We start from the raw sequence: 25,842 nt of genomic DNA, 5'->3' as shown, positions 1-25,842 counted from the left end.
TCCTCGTTCAGTTTCATCAACAATTCTACTCGTATGCACCCGTATTCGTACTCGTACAATACACAGCTTTTAGATGTATGTACTATTGGTATATACACTCCAATGATCAGCTCTTAGCAGCCCATGTGAGTCACCTAACACATGTGGGAACCATCATTTGGCAACTAGCATGAAATATCTCATAAAATTACAAAAATATGAGTAATCATTCATGACTTATTTACATGAAAACAAAATTACATATCCTTTATATCTAATCCATACACCAACGACCAAAAACACCTACAAACACTTTCATTCTTCAATTTTCTTCATCTAATTGATCTCTCTCAAGTTCTATCTTCAAGTTCTAAGTGTTCTTCATAAATTCCAAAAGTTCTAGTTTCATAAAATCAAGAATACTTTCAAGTTTGCTAGCTCACTTCCAATCTTGTAAGGTGATCATCCAACCTCAAGAAATCTTTGTTTCTTACAGTAGGTTATCATTCTAATACAAGGTAATAATCATATTCAAACTTTGGTTCAATTTCTATAACTATAACAATCTTATTTCAAGTGATGATCTTACTTGAACTTGTTTTCGTGTCATGATTCTGCTTCAAGAACTTCGAGCCATCCAAGGATCCATTGAAGCTAGATCCATTTTTCTCTTTTCCAGTAGGTTTATCCAAGGAAATTAAGGTAGTAATGATGTTCATAACATCATTCGATTCATACATATAAAGCTATCTTATTCGAAGGTTTAAACTTGTAATCACTAGAACATAGTTTAGTTAATTCTAAACTTGTTCGCAAACAAAAGTTAATCCTTCTAACTTGACTTTTAAAATCAACTAAACACATGTTCTATATCTATATGATATGCTAACTTAATGATTTAAAACCTGGAAACACGAAAAACACCGTAAAACCGGATTTACGCCGTCGTAGTAACACCGCGGGCTGTTTTGGGTTAGTTAATTAAAAACTATGATAAACTTTGATTTAAAAGTTGTTATTCTGAGAAAATGATTTTTATTATGAACATGAAACTATATCCAAAAATTATGGTTAAACTCAAAGTGGAAGTATGTTTTCTAAAATGGTCATCTAGACGTCGTTCTTTCGACTGAAATGACTACCTTTACAAAAACGACTTGTAACTTATTTTTCCGACTATAAACCTATACTTTTTCTGTTTAGATTCATAAAATAGAGTTCAATATGAAATCATAGCAATTTGATTCACTCAAAACGGATTTAAAATGAAGAAGTTATGGGTAAAACAAGATTGGATAATTTTTCTCATTTTAGCTACGTGAAAATTGGTAACAAATCTATTCCAACCATAACTTAATCAACTTGTATTGTATATTATGTAATCTTGAGATACCATAGACACGTATACAATGTTTCGACCTATCATGTCGACACATCTATATATATTTCGGAACAACCATAGACACTCTATATGTGAATGTTGGAGTTAGCTATACAGGGTTGAGGTTGATTCCAAAATATATATAGTTTGAGTTGTGATCAATACTGAGATACGTATACACTGGGTCGTGGATTGATTCAAGATAATATTTATCGATTTATTTCTGTACATCTAACTGTGGACAACTAGTTATAGGTTACTAACGAGGACAGCTGACTTAATAAACTTAAAACATCAAAATATATTAAAAGTGTTGTAAATATATTTTGAACATACTTTAATATATATGTATATATTGTTATAGGTTCGTGAATCAACAGTGGCCAAGTCTTACTTCCCGACGAAGTAAAAATCTGTGAAAGTGAGTTATAGTCCCACTTTTAAAATCTAATATTTTTGGGATGAGAATACATGCAGGTTTTATAAATGATTTACAAAATAGACACAAGTACGTGAAATTACATTCTATGGTTGAATTATCAAAATCGAATATGCCCCTTTTTATTAAGTCTGGTAATCTAAGAATTAGGGAACAGACACCCTAATTGACGCGAATCCTAAAGATAGATCTATTGGGCCTAACAAACCCCATCCAAAGTACCGGATGCTTTAGTACTTCGAAATTTATATCATATCCGAAGGGTGTCCCGGAATGATGGGGATATTCTTATATATGCATCTTGTTATTGTCGGTTACCAGGTGTTCACCATATGAATGATTTTTATCTCTATGTATGGGATGTGTATTGAAATATGAAATCTTGTGGTCTATTGTTACGATTTGATATATATAGGTTAAACCTATAACTCACCAACATTTTTGTTGACGTTTAAAGCATGTTTATTCTCAGGTGAATATTAAGAGCTTCCGCTGTTGCATACTAAAATAAGGACAAGATTTGGAGTCCATGTTTGTATGATATTGTGTAAAAACTGCATTCAAGAAACTGATTTCGATGTAACATATTTGTATTGTAAACCATTATGTAATGGTCGTGTGTAAACAGGATATTTTAGATTATCATTATTTGATAATCTACGTAAAGCTTTTTAAACCTTTATTTATGAAATAAAGGTTATGGTTTGTTTTAAAAATGAATGCAGTCTTTGAAAAACGTCTCATATAGAGGTCAAAACCTCGCAACGAAATCAATTAATATGGAACGTTTTTAATCAATAAGAACGGGACATTTCAGCTAAGGGCCGATCCTTGATGCATGCCTACTTCTATTGGGAAAACTTCGGTATTTCCCACCGGCGTTCGAACGCAAGACATCGCCCCTTCGTACATATCCCTAATAACGCTAATATATCTACTCGGGATATTTCTAACAATAAGGGTCTTCCAAATCAAGTTCTGTGGGACGCAATCGTAGGCCTTTTCTAAGTCTAAGAAAACCATCTCAAGGTTCTTTTGTTTTTCTCTATACTTCTCCATAAGGTTCCTAATAATATGGATTACCTCTATCGAAGAGTGTCCTGGCATGAAACCAAATTGGTTTTCTGAAACATTCGTAACACGTCGAAGTCTAGTCTCAATCACTCTCTCCCAGAGTTTCATAGTATGACTAAGTAGTTTTATGCCTCTATAATTACCGCACATTTGAGCATCCCCCTTGTTCTTATAGATGGGGATAATCTCACTCACTCTCCATTCCATAGGCATTTTAGAGCTTCTATACGTCATGTTGAAAAGGCAAGTCAACCACCTAACACCATCATCACCGAGGCACCGCCACGCCTCAATGGGGATCTGGTCCAGTCCCACAACTTTATTTCTCCCCATCTTTCGTAAGGCCAATATTACTTCCTCTTGGTTGATTCTCTCACATCTATGTTGTTCTGAGATTGTTCTATATCAGAGTCTTACGAATATTCGTGACGCTCAGGTCTTCCACCCGCGAAAAGAGATGAGAAATACCCTTCCCATCTTTTCCGAATTTCGTCTTCCTTTACTAAGGTTTGACCAGCTTCATTTTTGATAAACTTGATGTTATCTAGGTCCATGCGCCTTCGCTCCCTAGCTTTGGCTATCCTATAGATATCATTAGCTCCTTCTTTGGAGTCTAGTTTCCTATACAAATCTTCATATGCCTTCTCTTTTGCACGGGCTACAGCCTTCTTAGCTTCTCTTTTTCTTCTTTATATCTCTCTTCAACCCTAGTTCTACCCGCCGGAGTCTCCTCCCGACACGTGAAAAACTCCCTAAACCTTAGTTGCTTAAGCGCGACTTTGCTTTGAACCTCGTCACTAAGCCACCATGATTCTCTATCCGACCTATGTCCTCTCGATGTTCCTACTACCACAACTAAGGCTTCCTTGACTGCCTCTCTCAAGGTGGACGCCAGAAAATTCCACATCTGATCCGCATCATTATGAAATACCATTTCCAGTTCTGCATCAACTCTTTTGACAACCAAAGTTTTAAAAGTCTCTGCCTTCTCTCCGTTCAACTTCTTCCATAGGATTTTAGGTTGGCCGGGCCTTACACTCTTGGTGACTCGTCTCTGGAGAACCAAATCCATGACCAACAGTCTATGCTGGGAGGAGCATGTCAAGTCGGTCAGTGCCTTACACTCCCCACATGTCCTAAGATCCCCTCTGCGAAGTAACAAATAATCAATCTGGGTATTGTGACCCCCGCTATGGAAAGTTGCTAACTGGGCATTCGTTTTCTTGAAAAACGAATTTGCCACAACCAAATCGTGGGCAACAGCAAAATCCAGAATAGAGAGTCCTTCCTCATTTCTTACTTCGTAACCAAAGCCCCCATGGGCACCCGGATAGCCCTCGACGTCCTTTCCTATATGACGATTTAGATCTTCACCAATAATTAATCGATGGTCCGGGGTCACATCCTCACAACCTCGTCTAAAGATTCCCAAAAGTGTCTCTTTTCAGCTGCACCAAGGCCCGCATGAGGTGCATATGCGCTAATGACCGTGTAGGTTACTGTAGTGACCCGAACTTTTCCATGATTATATATTAATTAAAAACTATATTTGCATGATTAAATGTTTCCAACCTGTTAAGCAATCAAACTTGTTAAGACTTGATTATTTGAAATGAGTTTCAAGTAGACAATTGACCACCCAAGTTGACCGGTGATTCACGAACGTTAAAACTTGTAAAAACTATATGATGACATATATATGATTATATATATAGTTAACATGATATTATGATAAGTAAGTATCTAATTAGGTATTTTAACAATGAGTTATATACATAAAATTGAGTTTATTGAATTAAGAAACTCGAAACGATATATATAACGATTATCGTTATAACAACGTCTTACTAAATACATATGAATCATATTAAGATATTGATACACTATGTTTAATCATGATAAATGATAAGTAAACATGTCATTAAGTGTATTAACAATGAACTACATATGTAAAAACAAGACTACTAACTTAATGATTTCTAAACGAGACATATATGTAACGATTATCGTTGTAACAACATTTAACTGTATATATATATCATACTAAGATATATTAATATATCATAATATCATGATAATGTAATAATTTAACATATCTTTAGATATAATAAACAATAGGTGAACAACATTTAACAAGATCATTAACCTAAAGGTTTCAAAACAACATTTACATGTAACGACTAACGATGATTTAACGACTCAGTTAAACTGTATATACATGTAGTTTTTTAATATGTATTCATACACTTTTGAAAGACTTCAAGACACTTATCAAAATACTTCTACTTAACAAAAATGCTTACAATTACATCCTCGTTCAGTTTCATCAACAATTCTACTCGTATGCACCCGTATTCGTACTCGTACAATACACGGCTTTTAGATGTATGTACTATTGGTATATACACTCCAATGATCAGCTCTTAGCAGCCCATGTGAGTCACCTAACACATGTGGGAACCATCATTTGGCAACTAGCATAAAATATCTCATAAAATTAAAAAAACATTCGTAATCCTTCATGACTTATTTACATGTAAACAAAATTACACATCCTTTATATCTAATCCATATACCAATGACCAAAAACACCTACAAACACTTTCATTCTTCAATTTTCTTCATCTAATTGATCTCTCTCAAGTTCTATCTTCAAGTTCTAAGTGTTCTTCATAAATTCTATAAGTTCTAGTTTCATAAAATCAAGAATACTTCCAAGTTTGCTAGCTTACTTCCAATCTTGTAAAATGATCATCCAACCTCAAGAAATCTTTCTTATTTACAGTAAGATATCTTTTTAATACAAGGTAATACTCATATTCAAACTTTGATTCAATTTCTATAACTATAACAATCTTATTTCGAGTGGAAATCTTACTTGAACTTGTTTTCCAGTAGGTTTACCTACTAAACTTGAGGTAGTAATGATGTTCATAACATCATTCGATTCATATATATAAAACTACCTTATTCGAAGGTTTAAACTTGTAATCACTAGAACATAGTTTAGTTAATTCTAAATTTGTTCGCAAACAAAAGTTAATCATTCTAACTTGAATTTTAAAATCAACTAAACACATGTTCTATATCTATATGATATGCTAACTTAATGATTTAAAACCTGAAAGAACGAAAAAACACCGTAAAATCGGATATACGCCGTCGTAGTAACACCGCGGGCTGTTTTGGGTTTGATAATTAAAAACTATGATAAACTTTGATTTAAAAGTTGTTCTTCTGAGAAAATGATTTTTCTTATGAACATGAAACTATATCCAAAAATCATGGTTAAACTCAAAGTGGAAGTATATTTTTTTAAAATGGTCATCAAGACGTCGTTCTTTTGACTGAAATGACTACCTCTTACAAAAACAACTTGTAACTTATATTTCCGACTGTAAACCTATACTTTTTCAATTTAGATTCATAAAATAGAGTTCAATATGAAACCATAGCAATTTGATTCACTCAAAACGGATTTAAAACGAAGAAGTTATGGGTAAAATAAGATTGGATATTTTTTGATTGTTTTAGCTACGGGAAATATTGCAACAATTCTATACAAATCATATCCTAGCTAACTTATATTGTATTATACATGTATTCTAATATATTATGTAATCTTGGGATACCATAGACACGTATGCAAATGTTTTGACATATCATATCGACCCATGTATATATATTGTTTGGAACAACCATAGACACTCTATATGCAGCAATGTTTGAGTTAGCTATACAGGGTTGAGGTTGATTATACTTTGAGTTGTGATCTAGCCTGAGACGTGTATACAATGGGTCATGGATTGATTCAAGATAATATATATCGATTTATTTCTGTACATCTAATTGTGGACAACTAGTTGTAGGTTACTAACGAGGACAGCTGACTTAATAAACTTAAAACATAAACGTATTAAAAATTTTGTAAATATATTTTGAACATACTTTGATATATATGTACATATTTGTTATAGGTTCATGAATCGACCAGTGGCCAAGTCTTACTTCCCGACGAAGTAAAAATCGGTGAAAGTGAGTTATAGTCCCACTTTTAAAATCTAATATTTTGGGACGAGAATACATGCAATTTTATAAATATTTTACGAAATAGACACAAGTAAATGAAACTACATTATATGGGTGAATGATCGAAGCTGAATATGCCCCTTTTTGCTTGGTAACCTATGAATTAGTAAACCGATCTACTAATTGACGCGAATCCTAAAGATAGATCTATTGGGCCTAACGAACCCCATCCATGGTTGCGGATGCTTTAGTACTTCGATGTTGTTTTATCATGTCCAATAGATTTCCCGGAATGATAGGGGATATTCTTATATGCATCTTGTTAATGTCGGTTACCAGGTGTTCACCATATGAATGATTTTTATCTCTATGTATGAGATGTATATTGAAATATGAAATCTTGTGGTCTATTATTACAATTTGATAAATATATAGGTTAAACCTATAACTCACCAACATTTTTGTTGACGTTTAAAGCATGTTTATTCTCAGGTGATTATTAAGAGCTTCCGCTGTTGCATGCTAATATGTGGACAGGATTTGGTGTCAGCATGCTTGTATAATATTGTTTAAAACTGCATTCGAGATTTATTTTATTGTAACATATTAATATTGTAAACCAATATGTATTGGTAGTGTGTAAGTGTGATATTTTTAGATTATCATTTCTAGATAATCTAGGTGGTGTCTTTTTAACCTTTTCGATAAAATAAAGGTTATGGTTTGTTTTAAAAACGAATGCAGTCTTTGAAAAACGTCTCATATAGAGGTCAAAACCTCGCAACGAAATCAATTAATATGGAACGTTTATAATCGATATGAACGGGATATTTCAGTTGGTATCCGAGCGTTGGTCTTAGAGAACCTGAAATTTGCATTAGTGTGTCTTATCGAGTTTGTTAGGATACATTAGTGAGTCTGGACTTCGACCGTGTTTTCTTTAAAAACGATTGCTTAACACTTTTGTTGGAAACTATATATTATTAACATGTAAATATTATGTGATATATTAACCTCTTAATGTGTTTGATATTGTGTGATAGATGTCTACCACTAGTACAAATCCCATCGATTCACCTAATAATAATGAAGAGTCGAATATATGTTGGGAAGATTAACAAATTCCCGAAGAGGAACCGGAAGAAGAGGAACCAGAAGAGGAGGAACCGGAAGAGGAGGAACCGGAAGAGGAGGAATTGGAAGAGGAGGAACCGGAAGAAGAAGAGGTTCCGGAGGAAGAAATAATGATACCTATAGTAAATCGATTAAATAAAAGAAAATCCTCAACCAACGGATCAAAGTTAATAATGGTCGATGGTGTTTCTACCGAGGAAGCAAAATATTGGGAAGATTACCAATTTTCCGTTGAATCGGATCCCGATGAGGATTTCGATGATGTTATAGAAATTACCTCGACCCAATTTAATAATGCAAAAGAAAATAATAAGGGAAAAGGTATAAAAATAGAGAAACCCGATTCCAACCTCGATGAACTTTATATGTATCGGCAACATCCGTATTTCCTAAAATGTAACAATGACCCGGGAACATCTAAACCACCAGGTTTTTCTAAACCATTGTGGAAAACAACGGCTCGTATTAGAGGAGCACCATATATCCCTAGAAAATTAGGAAAACGAACCAAGTTCGAAGAAGAAGAAACCAGTGATTCAGATTAGAGGGTTGTAATCATGTTGTGTATTATATGTATTGTAGTATGCTTGTACTTTTATGTTCTATGTAAAAATTGCTTGTATTGTTTGTTAATTATCTTTTACGAATCTAATCCTTGTCTATTTTACAGTATAAAAACAAAATGGATGTTAAGGGTACACAACCGAATATTTTAGAAGATCTACCAGAGGATATGATTGAGGAAATCTTGTCTAGAGTCAGTCAGAATTCATCAGCACAATTAATTATGGCAAAATTAACTTGTCAAACATTTGAAAGACTTTCCAGAAATGCCTTAGTTTATAAAAGGCTTTCCTTTGATAGGTGGGGTATATCACATTGGGGAGACCGTAAGTTATGCCGTGTTTTCTTTAAAGCGTTAAATGCGGGGAACTCAAATGCAATGTTACGCTACGGGTTAAGAACCTATTTTGACTAAACATATCCCAACATAGGATTTGGTGAATTAGAAAGAGCTTCTAACATGCAACATAAAGAAGCATGTTATGCTTACGGGTTAGTGTTGTTCGCTTCTTACCAAAGTGAGAAAAAGAACATCGGATTGAAACTTTTAAATAAAACCTTCCCACAAGTGACGGATTCAGTAGTTGCGGTGAGAAACAAGGTTTTTAAATTATTACGGGGTTGTTGGACATTACAAAACCCTCGTCCTTTTGACGACATTACAACATGCTGCCTAGCCAATGGTCATAACGGTTATTTTCCACAAGACCAAGGATGGGAAGTCATCTTAGTAAAACCAGAATGCATGACTTGTTTCTGGACTTATGAATTACGTGTCTTTATTTCCTTTGCTGAACAACTTGCGTATTAACTAGATTTTTTCTTCAAAACTGTCCTGTATCAAAGTGTACTATATTTCATGTTATATGTAATATAGCGAAGTTGTAAGTTTGAAGAATATTTGTATGTGATATATTATTATAATCAGTTTTCATATGGAATTGTAGTAGTTGAATTGTATATTAGCTACTAAGTATGAACTTAACGGGTAGGTAGTACCCAAATTAAAAACTATAAAACGCTAATATGAAGAAAAAGCTTTTATAAATAAGTTCATAGTATGCTATGAAATACTATTGACTACTCTTAAAATTCTATATGATTAACTTAATTCTTTTGGGCTATTTTTGAAGGAAATGGCACCGGCGACTCGTCATAATTTGAACATGAGCGAGGAAGACTTCCGTGTTTTCCTTGCTGCAAACATAGCCGCAGTACATGCTGCGCTACATACCAACAATAACTCTGAATCTAGCAATGCAGCTAACGGCGCAAGAAATTGTGTAGGATGCTCCTACAAAGAATTCACTACATGCAAACCTTTGGAATTTGATGGAACCGAAGGACCAATTGGATTGAAATGGTGGACCGAGAAAGTCGAATCGGTGTTTACCATAAGTAAGTGTACTGAAGAGGACAAAGTTAAGTACACTACACATAACTTCATAGGTACTACGTTAACGTGGTGGAACACCTATCATGAACAGGTAGGACAAAATGCTGCTTACGCACTACCGTGGTCGGCATTCAAGCAATTGATGAACGAGCAGTACCGTTGATGTTATGCGAGGTGTATATAAAATAGCTTAAATTTTACTAGGAAATACTATTAAATACGATACAATTTTACACAAGATATTTATTTATTTATTGAATAGATATACTTAAACCTTGCTACAACACTTATAGGCAGTGTACCTAATCGTACAGTAGTGTAGTTTTTAGTAAGTCCGGTTCGTTCCACAGGGAAAAAAAATCTTTAAACAAAGCTTAACGCTATATTAGTTTTATTTTATAAAAATACAAATATATATATAAGTAATATTATTATGATAAAGGGGGTTTTTACCGTTTAATGACCGGTTTGTCGATTTTAAAAACTTTAGTCGCAGTTAAAACCTGATGTAAAATAATAAAAATAAATATAACTTAATTTAAAGCGTAAAGTAAATAACAATAATGAAATTGCGATAAATAAAAGTGCGATAAAATAAAATTGCGATAATTAAAAAGTACGATAATTAAAAGTGCAATTAAATACAATAACAATAAATAAAAGTGCGATAATTAGAAGTGCAATTAAATATAAAATAAAGGAAATTAAATATGAAATAAAATAATTATGCTTATTTAAACTTCCGTAATCATGATGTTTGACGTGTTGATTTTAGTTTTATGCCCATGGGTTAATTGTCCTTTATCCTGGATTATTTAATATGTCCGTCTGGTTTTTGTCCATAACAGTACATCAGTCATAAATATAAAGTGCGAGTATCCTCGTCAAATTATCCTTATACCCGAAGTTAAATATTCCAAATAATTGGGGACTTAAACTGTAACAAGATTTTAATACTTTGTTTAATAATTACAACAGGTTATCGACTGCGTGTAACCCAAGGTTTTAATACTTTGTTAACAATTATGCCAAGTGTCCTTGTACATAATTTCACCCCTGTTTTAATAATTCTAGTGGCTATTAATCCATTCCCGTGTCCGGTTAAATGAACAATTATTCGTACATATAAATATCCTGCCCATCGTGTCCGATTGAGTGTATATGGTTATTTATAGGGACGTCCAATTGTAAATCTTTATATTAAAATTAACAAACTATCATTTATTTAAACAAATATAAAGCCCATTAATAGCCCATAGTCTAATTTCCACAAGTGTCGTTCTTTTGTCCAAACCTCAATTATGGTACAAAGCCCAATTACCCAATTTTAGTAATTAGCCCAACATCATGATTACTTCGTTTTAAATAAGCACAATAATAACTTAGCTACGAGACATTAAATTAAAAAGGTTGAACATAACTTAAAATGATTAAAAATAGCGTAGCGTTACACGGACAGAATTTCGACTTACACCCTTACAACATTCGCTAACATACCCTTATTATTAGGATTAAAATTAAAATTAAAATTAAAATATAAATATAAATATTTACGTATAGATATAGAGAGGATGGATATATGATGATATTTTACGTCGAACTGCGCTGGCTTTTATAGGAATTTTCGTCCAGGGGAGCTCCGCGACTCGCGGCATTTTTTGCCTTCAAACTCCGAGAGTCGCGGAGTTTGTTTTTACAGCTCACCCAGCTTTGGCTCTTTGTTTGCCGACGATTTTTAAATATATTATAATATATATATTAATTTTAAGAATTAATTATATATTATATTATATTCATGTGCATAGTTGACTTGTAATTTTTAGTCCATTGCGTCGAGCGTTGAGAGTCGACTCTGGTCCCGGTCTCGGATTTTCGAACGTCCTTGCGTACAATTTAATATCTTGTACTTTGCGTTTTGAATCTTGTACTCTTGTATTTTCGAGACGTTTCTTATCAATAATTGGAACCTCTTTGATTGTCTTTTGTACTTTTGAGCTTTTTAGTCGTTTGCATCTTCAATTCGTCGAATCTGCCTTTTATCTTCACCTTTTATTATTTAAACGAATATCACTTGTAAATAGGACAATTGCAACTAAAAGCTTGTGTTTCTTGAGGAATAATGCTATGAAATATATGTTCGTTTTTAGCATTATCAAATATTCCCACACTTGAGCGTTGCTTGTCCTCAAGCAATATAGTCTTGAAATACTAGAATCACTTCTTTATTCTTCACACTTTATACATCAGTGATTTCTTTACGGCGGTATAAACAATGGTAGTAACGATATGGTTTACAGTCCCACATGACTATAAAAATTTAGATCCTTTAAGGAAATTGGATCTTTATGAAAACATTTGATCTTTTGAAAATTTTAATCTAGCTTTTACCCTAGATAAGTTTTCAGGAATAACCCTTCGCCGGTGTTTGCAAATTGTTTTTGTGGGTTGTGTGGGTTTCAGATTTGAAAATTTTAGCTCAAAACTTGTGGTTTTGTGTCACCCACTTGCTAACCTTGTATTAGGAAAGCAACACGTCCAGTTCACTTGTCCCGTATATTACCTTTCGGCAAACTACCGTCCGGTTGTAAAGGAAAGCGATGAACAAGCAACTGTTAAGGCAATGTCCCGTGACTTGCTTTTGATTATGGTTTATAAACGTGTCGGATGCTAGTACTATCCTTTGTAGGAGCAATAGTAAGATCATCCTATAATTTTTTCGGTCTGGCACAAGGTCATGTCTCCGACCATGCTATGCAACCACCGTTCTTACGGTTGACACCCGATTTGGTTCAGATGACCTAATGAATTCCAGATGAATTCCTAGGATTTTACGTTCAATGGTAATGAACGCATTGAAAATGGGTTTTCAGAAAACAAATCGGTTTATAATTTGATCAAAATATTTTCTCGTTCAAGCTCGAGTTTAGATATCATTGAATTCCATGAGTTTGAATTCTCAATCTTTAAGGTCAATCACAAGGATTGAGTAATATCAGGCTTAAAAGCTGATTTTTGATCTTTTAAGGAGATTATCCTTTCTGGGGATCTGATTCATTAGTCTTATCAAGCTAATTTGCACGGTGCCCCCCCTCCCATTGTACGAGATAAATCCTTCTCATGGTTAGGATAAATCTGACCACTTGGCGACCCTGTTTGATGCTGAGGTCTGTGGATTTCCTGCTGATTTTAGAGATGACTTTTCTAGATTTTTCATCAACCTACAGCTGGTCTGGATGACAACTTCATGACCTAAATCAAGAAGCGCGTTTCTTTTTCGGAAGACTTTACTTCCTTTTAACGATGGAATTGATTCATCGTGTAGATCCATCTCTTCTTTTCTTTCATCGGGTAAAACAGTTTAGTTTAGTCCAAAGCAAAAGTATCTTCAATTATTTGTTACAGAAATATGTGACATATGTTTAAGATAACTTGGTAATTTTTCCCACACTTGGCTTTTATTTTCCTTTTTATTGTCCTCTATTCCATTTTAAATGAATTTTAACATTTTGGTTTGTTTCTCAATTTATGTCCTTTCCGAGGTAACAATAATTTCGGTGTTAACACCTAGTTTTATCGTTCATAAATATGTATAAACATGATTTTGAGTTCATTTAATTGAAAATTTTGAAAATTTTTACTAGAATTGGGTAGTCAGTATATAAGACTAGGGTTGTTCTTTATTATCAGAGAGCACTAGATTCTAATACAACTACTACGTTACTAGTATTTTTAATGGTAACCAAGTGTTTAAGATAAAAAATTTAAAAATCCGAAAGAATTTAACCCCTTCCCACACTTAAGATCTTGCAATGCCCTCATTTGCAAGAAATCAGTAACAATTTAAATTATTGAGGGTGATTAGCGTAGAAATGATTAAATTTTACCAAAGTTTCCAAACATATTGTTGTTTGTGTTGAATGATAAATGATGCACATCATTTGTTCATTCCGTCTTGTTGTTATTTCACATATATTTTGCATCTTGTCGTCAAAATTAGTTGCTTTTGCTGAACTTAATGCCAGTCTTTGAAAATGCGTTGTTTTACCCTGTTGTGTACATAAGATAAACTGCAAACATTTATACATATTTTTGAAGTTTGGTATATTACCCCACATTCAAAAATTATTAAAATCTAATAATAAAAGTTAGAAAATTATAAAAACTATTACAATATTAACAGAAGTATTAAATGTATCAACATTACAAATTATAAAATAAATAAAACTAAGTAGACTAGGGATAATACTGATACCAGTAGGGGTTCCATGCATAACCGTATGTGTTATAGAATGCTTCGGCTGGGTTATACGTAGGATACGGTGGTTGCATCTCTATAGACCAGGGAGGAAATACGGGCGATGGAGTAGGAATATAGTTTCTACCTACATGTTGGCAATGAGCTATGATTTGGTTTTGATGAACTTGCCAATCTTCAAATGCTCTATGTCTAGCATTTTCATACTCTTGTGAAGCTATAAACCTTTGCATTTCTGTCATTTCATTTCCCCCTTCCCACATTACCTGGCTGTTGGTTTCTCTCAACCTGTGGATGTCTACCATTATATCGTACTGCGGCGTTATTTCGCCTCTTTAAAACCTTCGCACCATGGTATACATTTAAACCTATTGTATCGCGGGGTTCTGGTTCTTCGACTAATAATCCCCCCCGACTTATATCCACATTGAGATACTCAGCAATTAATGTAATAAATATACCACATCCTATTATGCTATGCGGTCTCATCCCCCTAACCATAGCTGATAAATAATAACCCACACAATAAGGTATACTTACAGCGCTTTGTGGGTCTCGAATACACATGTGGTAAAACAAATCCTGTTCATTTACCTTTTCCTTATTCTTACCTCGTTGTGTAATCGAATTGGCTAAAATCCTATGAATTACTCTTAACTCTGCTCTATCTATATCCAAATAAGAGTAATTTCCCCCTTTAAATCGGTGATGGCTAGTCATTTGACTCCATACACCATGCGTATCAAAATTTTCATCAATTTTCCTACCGTTCAATATCAACCCTCTACAATCGGCAGATGCTAACTCCTCGGGCGTATATATACGTAAGGCCTGAGCCATGTCTAGTAGAGACATGTGGCGCATCGAACCTCCTAACAAAAATCTAAATAAAGATCGATCGGTTAAACTAGCTACCCGATCATTTATTTCTATACTACACAATAATTCTTCACACCATACTTTATATACAGGTCTACGCATGTTGAATAAACGTACCCAATCGTTAAAAGTAGAATTACCATACCTCTGTGTAAGTAATTCTCTAATTGGCCCAGCTAATTCTACAGCTTCTAACGGTGCTCATTCTATTACCCTAGGTACTTCAACAGCTTTAGAATGAAGAGTATGCAAGCCCCTTTGGTATTTTGGATAATCTATCCAACGTCTGTCAAATCTCAAGTTCGGGTGCAAATCTTCCAAGTGCATATCTGAAAATGTCATAACTGGATGAGGTATATCTTGTTTATAATAGCTATCAACATCCTGTTGTTCCGCATTCTCAGGAGGAGCATTGCGAGCTTGGGATGAAGATTCACCCCTTTCAGTCTGCAAAACACATCAAACACAATTTTTGTGCATCCAAATATGCATTAGTGTCAGCAAAATCATCAATCAAAATAATTACAATGACATGTCCAATTTATATCAAACTTATGCTCATTTTCATATTTTTATCAAATCTACACTTTTTCAAATAAGCATATATGAAAATGTTCGCCAAGTTCATAAGCATTCAACTCAAATAACATGTCAAAATAATCATTACTAGCAATTAAACAAGTTTCAAATGACATTATCTCTCAAAAATCAAATTCATGAATTTTAGACTTGAAAAAGTCCACTTTAATTCTCAAAAATCATGTTTAGGCTCAAAGTTTGGATCATTTAACTATCTAAACATGTTACACTACTTAATTTAGCAATAATTCATGACAAAAATCGGCCATAACCTGTTTATATCAAAAAGCCCCAAATTTGCTCAAGAACACAAACCCTAGATTACTCAAAATTTGAAGTTTAAGACTTCTAATCATGTTAAATAGCATCAATCTAGGTTATACAAGCATAATACATAAACAATTTAAGCATAATTACACTAAAAAGCATCAAAATCGAATTGGGTATAAAATTGCTCAAGAACACTAATTTTCGGATTAAATGGTGTTTTGGTGTAGAAATTTACCGTTTTTCTTGAGTAATTCCTTGATAGCATCCTTCTCAACATGATTTTAGTAAAAGATTTGATGAAAAACGGCTAAAAATTACGAAATTGAGAGTTTTTTTCGTTTGTTTTCGCAGTAAAATGAGTTGTGGGTGTGTGCAACTGAGCTGTTCGGCCCTTTTTAATTTTTTTCTGTAATTTCGGTCCCCCGCGACTTGCGGTGTTTGACCCTTACAAACTCCACGAGTCGCGGTGTTTGTTTTTTTTTTTTTTTTGTTGTAAAAACCTTATCTTATAAAACAATTAATTAATTAATTTTAAAATTTTGTTTCCCTTGTTATTTAGGACGAGGTCGTTTCGGAACGATGTCCAAGTCCGTCCTTCGACAAAATTTTAAAATTTGTCTTTTTGTAGCGATTGTTTTAAAAGCTAAGATTTTTGGGTTTTTTTAATGTTTTTGGCATACTTTAATTCAATAAGATTAAAAATAATGATAATAAAAGTTCTCGTCCCTCCCTCGGGTAAAGCAATTTCGGTTCAAAGACCTAGTCTTCAACTTACGACGAATTTTAAAAATCATATTTTTAACTTAGCAAAATAAAGTAAATTTTTGTTTTTAAATTCACACCAAACTTAAATTTAAAATGCATAAAATTAAAAATTCACACCAAACTTAATTAAAAATTCATATTATAAATTCACACCAAACTTATATTATATTTTTGTTTTTATACATACAAACTTATATTAAAAAGATTAATTTTTCAAATATTTACAATTTTAAATATATTGATTTAAAAAGTTTACAATAATTTTTTTTTAATACTAATTTATTAATTTTAAAAACATGGTAAAAATAAAATTAAAAATCTTTTTGGTCTTTTCTCCCACTTTAATCAATCAAATATTATCAAAAATATGCGCCCCTCTTTTCGGTAAAGTAATTTCGGTTCCATGACCTAATTTAACTCATGACAAATTTTTGAAATATTTTGGGTTGATTGATTAAAGATATTTATACCTTAAGAATAAACGTTAAATTTTGCAGTGATGTAATAAATTTTTTTATGATATCAATAATTTCGGTCGCCAAACTTAATTTTATTCAATACCAATTTAATACTTTATAGCGAACAAATTAGCGTTTATTATCAAAAGGTTAAAAATAAAAATAAAAATAAAAACTGTACAGACTTACCTGTGAGATAGTATTCTTAGTGATATCATCTATCCCATTCATAAGATAGTCAGTTTAATTGATTTTCCATGACTACATAGGCGTAACCTCGAGCATTCAGTGTTTTTTCTTCTAAACATATGAACGGTCCGTCTCTGCATAAAGTAACAAATTCAGTGTTTGAATAGGTTTGATTATTTGAACATTTACCTCCATGTGACCATTTTCCGCATTTGTGACATCTTTCTAGGTGTCGTGCTCTTCTTTTCGCTGCGGATTTTGATTTTCCTTTACCAAATTGTAACTTATTATCTTCGCATCTGGATTCTTTTCTTACTCCGTCCAATCTTTCTCTGATTACTGATACTATTTCACTCGGAAGTGTGTCATTATTATGTTTAGTGATCAAAGCGTGTAGCATTAGACCATGGTTTAGTTCACAGGAAGTCTTCATTTCGTAAAAACCTAAAAAAAATAAAAATTCAGAATGGGGGGAGAAGACTAGTTCTTTAGGGTCTGCTAGGGAAAGACCATTCGGGTTTCATTTTCGAGAACTACACAAAAACAGAAAATCTAACTCTAACAGAAATACATAAAATCCTTAAAAGACTTGATTCTCCCCACACTTAGTTAGCTGTGGTATCGAAATTGTGATTAACTTCGTTGTCGACTTCCATCGGACTATCTATGTAATGTTTAACTCTGTGACCATTAACTTTAAATTCAATTCCATTTGAATTTATTAATTCTATCATTCCGTATGGGAAAACTCTTTTGACTATGAATGGTCCAGACCATCTTGATTTCAATTTTCCAGGAAATAGCTTGAGTCGTGAATTGAAAAGAAGAACTCTGTCTCCTTCTTTAAATTCTTTTAAACTTCTGATTCTTTTATCATGCCATTTCTTCGTTCTTTCTTTATAGATTAACGAATTTTCGTATATTTCATGTCTTAATTCTTCTAATTCGTTTAGTTGACTTAACCGTAGACGTCCAGCTTCATGTAAATCAAGTTTACATGTCTTCAAAGCCCAAAATGCTTTGTGTTCAATTTCTACTGGAAGATGACATGCTTTTCCATAAACGAGTCTAAAAGGTGTGGTTCCAATTGGAGTTTTGTAGGCTGTTCTAAAAGCCCAGAGTGCATCCTCCAACTTAATGGACCATTCCTTCGGATTTGATCCTACGGTTTTTTCTAGAATACATTTTAAAGCTCGGTTAGTATTTTCAACTTGTCCACTTGTTTGTGGATGATATGCGGTGGAGATTTTATGAGTTACTCCATATCTTTTAAGAAATTTCTCAAGTTGATTATTACAGAAATGAGTTCCCCGATCACTTATTAAAGCTTTCGGTGTTCCAAACCTTGCAAAAAGATGTTTTAAAAAGTTGACTACAACTCGTGCATCGTTAGTTGGGAGAGCTTGTGCTTCCGCCCATTTAGATACATAATAAATGGCTACGAGAATATAGAGATTATTATGAGATTTTGGAAATGGACCCATAAAGTCAATACCCCAAATGTCAAATACTTCGCATACTTGAATGACATTTTGTGGCATTTCATTACGTTGACTTATTTTTCCGGCCCTTTGACAAGCATCATAGGATTTGCAAAGAAGGTGTGCATCTTTGTAAATTGTAGGCCAATAGAATCCAGCATCATAAACTTTTCTTGCTGTTAGTTGAGGCCCATAGTGCCCTCCTGTTGGTCCTGTGTGACAATGGTTTAAAATTTTACTAGCTTCATCTCCGAATACACATCGGCGTATTATTCCATCTGGACAACTTTTAAACAGATGTGGATCTTCCCAGAAATAATGTTTTATATCACTGAAGAATTTTTTTCATTTTTGGTACGATAATCCTTTTTCAAGGAATCTACATACTAAGTAGTTTGCATAGTCTGCAAACCATGGAATTTCATTATAATCTATCTTCAATAGATATTCATCAGGAAAGTTGTCTTGTATGGTCGATTCATTTAGAACTTCTAATTCGGGATTTTCAAGACGAGAAAGATGATCAGCGGTGAGATTTTCTGCTCCTCTTTTATCTCGGATTTCAATATCGAACTCTTGTAAGAGTAAGATCCAACGGATTAATCTTGGTTTGGCATCTTGTTTCGAAAATAGGTATCTAAGAGCAGAATGGTCGGTATAGACCACCGTTTTTGCTAGAACGAGATATGAACGAAATTTGTCAAAAGAAAAGACAATAGCAAGGAGTTCTTTTTCAGTAGTTGTGTAATTCGTTTGTGCTCCTTGTAATGTCTTACTAGCATAATATATAGGTTGAAATCGTTTTTCAATCCTTTGTCCTAAAACGGCTCCCATTGCAAAATCACTTGCATCGCACATAAGTTCAAACGGTAGATTCCAATTTGGTGTTATCATGATCGGCGCATTAGTGAGTTTCTCTTTAAGAATATTAAAAGATTTGATGCATTCATCTGAAAAGATGAATGGAGCATCTTTTTCTATGAGTTTATTCATAGGAGTGGCAATTTTAGAAAAATCTTTTATGAAACGTCGGTAAAAACCGGCATGCCCTAGAAAACTCCTAACTCCTCTAACATTGGTGGGATGTGGAAGTTTAGCAATTACATCTACTTTAGCTCTATCCACTTCAATTCCTTCCTTTGAAATTTTATGACCAAGAACGATGCCTTCTTTAACCATGAAATGGCATTTCTCCCAATTAAGTACTAGATTTGATTGTTCGCATCTAATAAGCATTCGTTCCAGATTAACTAGACATGATTCAAAAGTATCACCGAAGACTGAAAAGTCATCCATGAAAACTTCCATGCATTCTTGTATCATGTCGTGAAAAATCGCCATCATGCACCTTTGAAAGGTTGCAGGGGTGTTGCAAAGTCCAAATGGCATGCGTTTGTAAGCAAAAGTACCATAAGGGCACGTGAATGTGGTTTTCTCTTGATCTTCGGGTGCTATTGGAATTTGAAAATATCCGGAAAAACCATCAAGAAAACAATAGTAACTATTTTCGGCTAATCTTTCCAACATTTGATCAATAAAAGGTAAGGGAAAGTGATCTTTTCTGGTGGCGTCATTTAATTTTCTATAATCAATACATACACGCCATCCTGTTACAGTCCTAGTAGGAATAAGCTCATTTTTCTCAATTGTAATGACAGTTATGCCACCCTTCTTAGGCACGCATTGAACTGGGCTTAACCATGGACTATCAGAAATTGGATAAATTAAACCTACATCTAGCAGTTTAATTATTTCTTTTTTAACAACATCTTGCATATTAGGATTAAGTCTTCGTTGGCGTTGCACATACATTTTATGACCTTCTTCCATAAGGATTTTATGTGTGCAATACGAAGGACTTATTCCTTTAATATCATGAATCTTCCATGCAATAGCTGGTTTATGAGCTTTCAACACAGAAATGAGTTGTGATTTTTCATTTTCAGTAAGAGAAGACGATATTATTACAGGTAATTCAGATTCACCATGTAAATAAGCGTATTCCAAATGGTTTGGAAGTGGCTTTAACTCTAATGTCGGTGGTTCTTCTATCGATGATTTATATCGATTTCTGTCTTCTTCTTTTAGCATTTGAATTTCTTCTGTTGTTGGTTCATATCCATTAGCTATTAGTGTAGCTAACATTTCAACTTCATCAATTGGTTCAGTTCCTTCTCCTAAAGAACATTCTCCTGTTCCTTGTAATTCTGGAAATTCTTCTAACAATTTTGCATGTGAATCTATAGTTTGAATATAATAACATGTATCATCTGCAGATTGCGGTTGTTGCATTGCTCTATCAACTGAAAAGGTAACACTCTCGTCCTCTATACTTAGGGTCAATTTTTTACCAAACACGTCTATCATTGCTTTAGCCGTGTTTAAGAATGGTCTTCCTAATATGAGAGGAACTTGAGAATCTTCTTCCATGTCCAGAACAACAAAATCTACTGGAAATACTAAAGTACCAACTTTAACTAGCATATTCTCCATTATCCCTCTAGGATATTTTATTGATCGATCGGCTAGTTGTATACTTATTCTTGTTGGTTTCAATTCTCTAAGGTCTAGTTTAGTGTATAGTGAATACGGCATTAAATTTATACTAGCACCTAAGTCTGCTAATGCTTCTATTAAACTAAGACTACCCAGAAAACATGGAATTGTGAAACTTCCTGGATCAGATAATTTTTCTGGTATCTTATTCAACAGTACTGCAGAACAATTAGCATTCATAGTAACAGCCGAGAGTTCTTCCATTTTATTTCTATTCGTGATTAGATCTTTCAAGAATTTAGCATATCTAGGCTTTCCTGAAATCACATCAATGAAAGAAAGATTTACATTTATCTGTTTAAACATATCCAAGAATTTGGATTGCTCGGCTTCAAGTTTTTCTTTTTTCATTTTACTTGAGTAAGGAAGTGGTGGTTGGTATGGTTTAACATAAGGTTTAGCCTTAACTATGTTATCTTCATTAACCTTTTCAACTATCGGTTCTTTTTCCTTATCTTGATCAGGTTGTGGTTGATAGTACTCTAAATGAACATATATTTAGTATCAATATCCTTCCGAAATGACAAGATTTTAGTTGTAATTGTTCCATATCCAAGTAATATTCGTTTATATTAAATAAGTGCGAAGACAAAAGGCGAAAATGAAGATTTGAAGACGGAAAGGTCCAAAATGCTCAAATGTACAAGATACAATTAAAATGGTTCAAATTATTGATGAGGAACGTCTAAAAATAACAAGAGTACAAGTTACGAAACGCAAAGTACACGATATAAAATAGTACGCAAGGACGTCCGAAAATCCGGAACCGGGACCCGAGCCAAGAAGAAACGCCCGACGCAATGGACCAAAAATATCTAGTCTACTATGCACATAAATATAATATAATATATAAATAATTATTAAAATTATTTATATTTTATATATATTTAATAAATATGTCGACGAACAAGAAGACAAAAGATATGTGAGCTGTCCAGCGTGGCCATGCGAGTCGCATGGCAAATAGGCATAAACCCATGCGAGTCGCATGAGGATCAGAATCAGCTCACATTCTATAAATTGCCAGTTTTTCGTTCGTTTTTAACAGACACACACATAATAATAATAATACTCTGTAATAAATAAATATATAATATATATAGTATAGTGTAGTTTTATATTAGATTAGTTCGGGTTATGTAAAGGTTATTTTACGGGTTTTAAAGTCGGAGCTCTGTCCGTGTAACACTACGCGATAAATAATCAATGTAAGCTATGTTCTTCTTTTTAAATTAATGTCTCGTACTTAAGTTATTATTATGCTTATTTGAGCCAAAGTAATCATGATGTTGGACTAAATATTAAAGACGGGGTTATTGGGCTTTGTACCTTAATTGGGGTTTGGACAAAAGAACGACACTTGTGGAAATTAGACTATGGGCTATTAATGGGCTTTATATTTGTTTAACTAAATGAAAGTTTGTTAATGTTAATATAAAGATTTACAATTGGGCGTCCCTATAAATTACCATATACACTCAATCGGACACGATGGGCGGGGTATTTATATGTACGAATAATCGTTCATTTAACCGGACACGGGAATGGATTAATAGCCACTAGAATAATTAAAACAGGGGTGAAATTACATTCAAGGGTAATTGGTGTAATTGCTAACAAAGTAGTAAAACCTTGGTTTACACGCAGTCGATAACCTGGTGTATTCATTAAACAAAGTATTAAAACCTTGTTACAATTCGAATCCCCAATTAGTTGGAATATTTAACTTCGGGTATAAGGATAATTTGACGAGGACACTCGCACTTTATATTTATGACTGATGGACTGTTATGGACAAAAACCAGACGGACATATTAAATAATCCAGGACAAAGGACAATTAACCCATGGGCATAAAACTAAAATTAATACGCCGAACATCATGATTATGGAAGTTTAAATAAGCATAATCCCTTTTATTTCATATTTAATTGCACTTTTAATTTTCGCACTTTAATTTCTGTCATTTTAATTATCGTCATTTACTTTACTCTTTAAATTAAGTTTTTAGTTATTTTTAATATTTTGCATTAGCTTTTAATTGTGACTTTAAAATATAAAATCGACAAACCGGTCATTAAACGGTAAAACCCCCCTTTTTATATTTATATTTATATATTGTTATATAAAAATAAAGTGTTTCATAAGCCCGTCTCCCTGTGGAACGAACCGGACTTACTAAAAACTATACTACTTCGCGACTAGGTACACTGCCTATTGTGTTGTAGCAAGGTTTAGGTATATCCCACTCGATAAATAAATAATTAAAACTTGTGTAATTTGTAACGTATTTCGTAGTAAAATATAGTACTATCACGTACCCCCACGCTACACACATCAAGTTTTTGGCGCCGCTGCCGGGGAGTCGGCGAAATATTTATTTACATTTTTAGAAAAACAATATAAAATCTAAAAAAAAAAAAAAAAAAAAAATTTAAAACCGAAAAAAAAATATACTTATATATATTTTTAAGATTTTTATTTACAAAATTATCAAATATTTCTATTTTTAGTTTTATAAAAATATAAGTTTTTATTTAAACTATATAAATATTTTATATTAAATTTTAAAACAGAAAAATTAAAAAATAGAAAAACAGAAAAAAAAAAAAATAAGTAATCGGGCCAAGGTACTGTAGCAGCCCAACTTTTGGCCTGGATCCGAACACCATGCGAGTCGCATGATATTTCAACTGAACCTCATGCGAGTCGCATGAGGTCTTCTGACAGGCCACCATTCTACCCTAATTTCGCATTTATTACGGATTTTATTATTATTATTATTATAAACCCTAATCTATTTATTATTATTATATTTCAGTTTTTAATTAGTTATTATTACTTATAATTAGTTTTATTTTATTTAAATTAATACTTTTATAATATAAATATAAAAATAATATTTTTATAAAAATATATAATTTTATCAACTTTTTATTTTCCTTTATATTTTGTATTTTTTATTTATTTTTAGCGTAATTTTTGTATTTTTATCATTCGTGCTTAGTTTTAAGTCTAGTTTTTGCCGTAGTTTCATTTTTATTTCTAGAATTTTTAGGCATTGCCGTAAAATCCCTTAAGTGCTTATTCCTTAGACTAAGATTTAGGTGCTTTAGAATTTTGCGACGCCGTTTTTCGCTTTAGTTTTAAATAGATTTTAGTGCCTTTAAGTAATTGCGGATTTCCTATAGAATTGCTTCTAAGCCTTAATACCTTTAGGCACAACTTTTTAGATTTAGTTTTTAGACTTTTAAGTTCCGACGTTTTATTTTCTTATTTTTATTTTTCGACGCCTATTTTTCTACCTTTTTATTTTTTCGACACTTTTCGACGCGCAATCTATTTCTTTCTTATTTCTCGACGCTTTAGTTTTCTAGGACTTAGAAATTTTCTCTACTTCTTATCTAATTCTCAAACGGAAAGAAAAATTATTTAAGTGGTTAAATTAATGGACGTTGACATTTTTCTGGTTCGTAGTAATAGTTGGATTTGTTAGTGGCTAGTTGTGGGCTTCCGATTTAAAGGGTCCTGGCTACCTGCTGCATCTTTTGGCTATTCGAAACGTGGGCAAAAATCAGAAAAGTCTATTAATTGGACAACTTAGATAAGTTTTTCTATTTTTTATAACTAATAGGATAATTCGTGAATGCACCACATTGTAGCTAAAATTTGGCCGTCGCAATAAAATGGAAAATCTAGAAAACAAGGCCTTGGAAACTCTTTTTGAACTCCAAAATCAATTAAATCAATACTCTCAACCGAGTGTTGATGACAATTCGTTCAGTCAATCTTGGATCACAAATGACGAAACAATAACTGGTTGTGAAATCTGTGGAGATTATCACTCAACATGGGAATGTTATTATTACGTTCCTATGGAAAATTACGTACCCACAGAACCTGAATGGAACGATTATGAAGAACGCAATTCAAACTGGGATTATTCCCAAGAATATATCCAAACTCAACAACCAGAAGACGAGGAAAATTACGTGTCCGAAAATTCTTTAGACAATATGAAAATCAAACTCGAAGAACTTGATGCTCAAAAGGAACAAATGAGAGAGTTTGTAAACTGGCAAGCTGAAACTCTATCAGATTACACACCTGTTGATCTGAGGAGTCGTGTGCAAGAAAATCTCAAATCATCGAATTTTGATGAATTCGGGAGCTCCGAAATCACCAACTATCCCGATGATACTTTTTATTCAGTCTTACCAAATTCACAACATATCGACACATTAGCCTCTACCGATGAAATAATCAATCCATCAATGGAGGATGAAGAAGAAGAAAGGGTGACAAATTGGTACTCTTGGGAAAACGATAACGTTGAAAATTTTACCCCCGAGGCCAAACCGAACTTTACCATCCCACAACTTTCCAACCCAATATTCTCAATAGACGAGTCATCT

At 33.2% G+C, this 25,842-nt stretch overlaps 1 protein-coding gene across 1 annotated transcript in view; it reads right to left on the bottom strand.

Moving 5' to 3' along the window:
- Positions 1-3,531: 3,531 nt before the first annotated feature.
- Positions 3,532-25,842, bottom strand: part of LOC139854308 (uncharacterized) — a 41,079-nt gene continuing 18,768 nt past the window's right edge. Inside the window, exon 2 of the mRNA XM_071843619.1 lies at positions 3,532-4,223. Within this exon, the coding sequence (XP_071699720.1) occupies positions 3,532-4,223 (692 nt within the window). The remainder of the gene's footprint in view (positions 4,224-25,842) is intronic.

The sequence above is a fragment of the Rutidosis leptorrhynchoides genome, chromosome 6 (genome assembly GCF_046630445.1).
Source record: "Rutidosis leptorrhynchoides isolate AG116_Rl617_1_P2 chromosome 6, CSIRO_AGI_Rlap_v1, whole genome shotgun sequence".
Lineage (NCBI taxonomy): Eukaryota > Viridiplantae > Streptophyta > Magnoliopsida > Asterales > Asteraceae > Rutidosis > Rutidosis leptorrhynchoides.
This window is presented reverse-complemented; position numbering and strand designations above follow the sequence as displayed.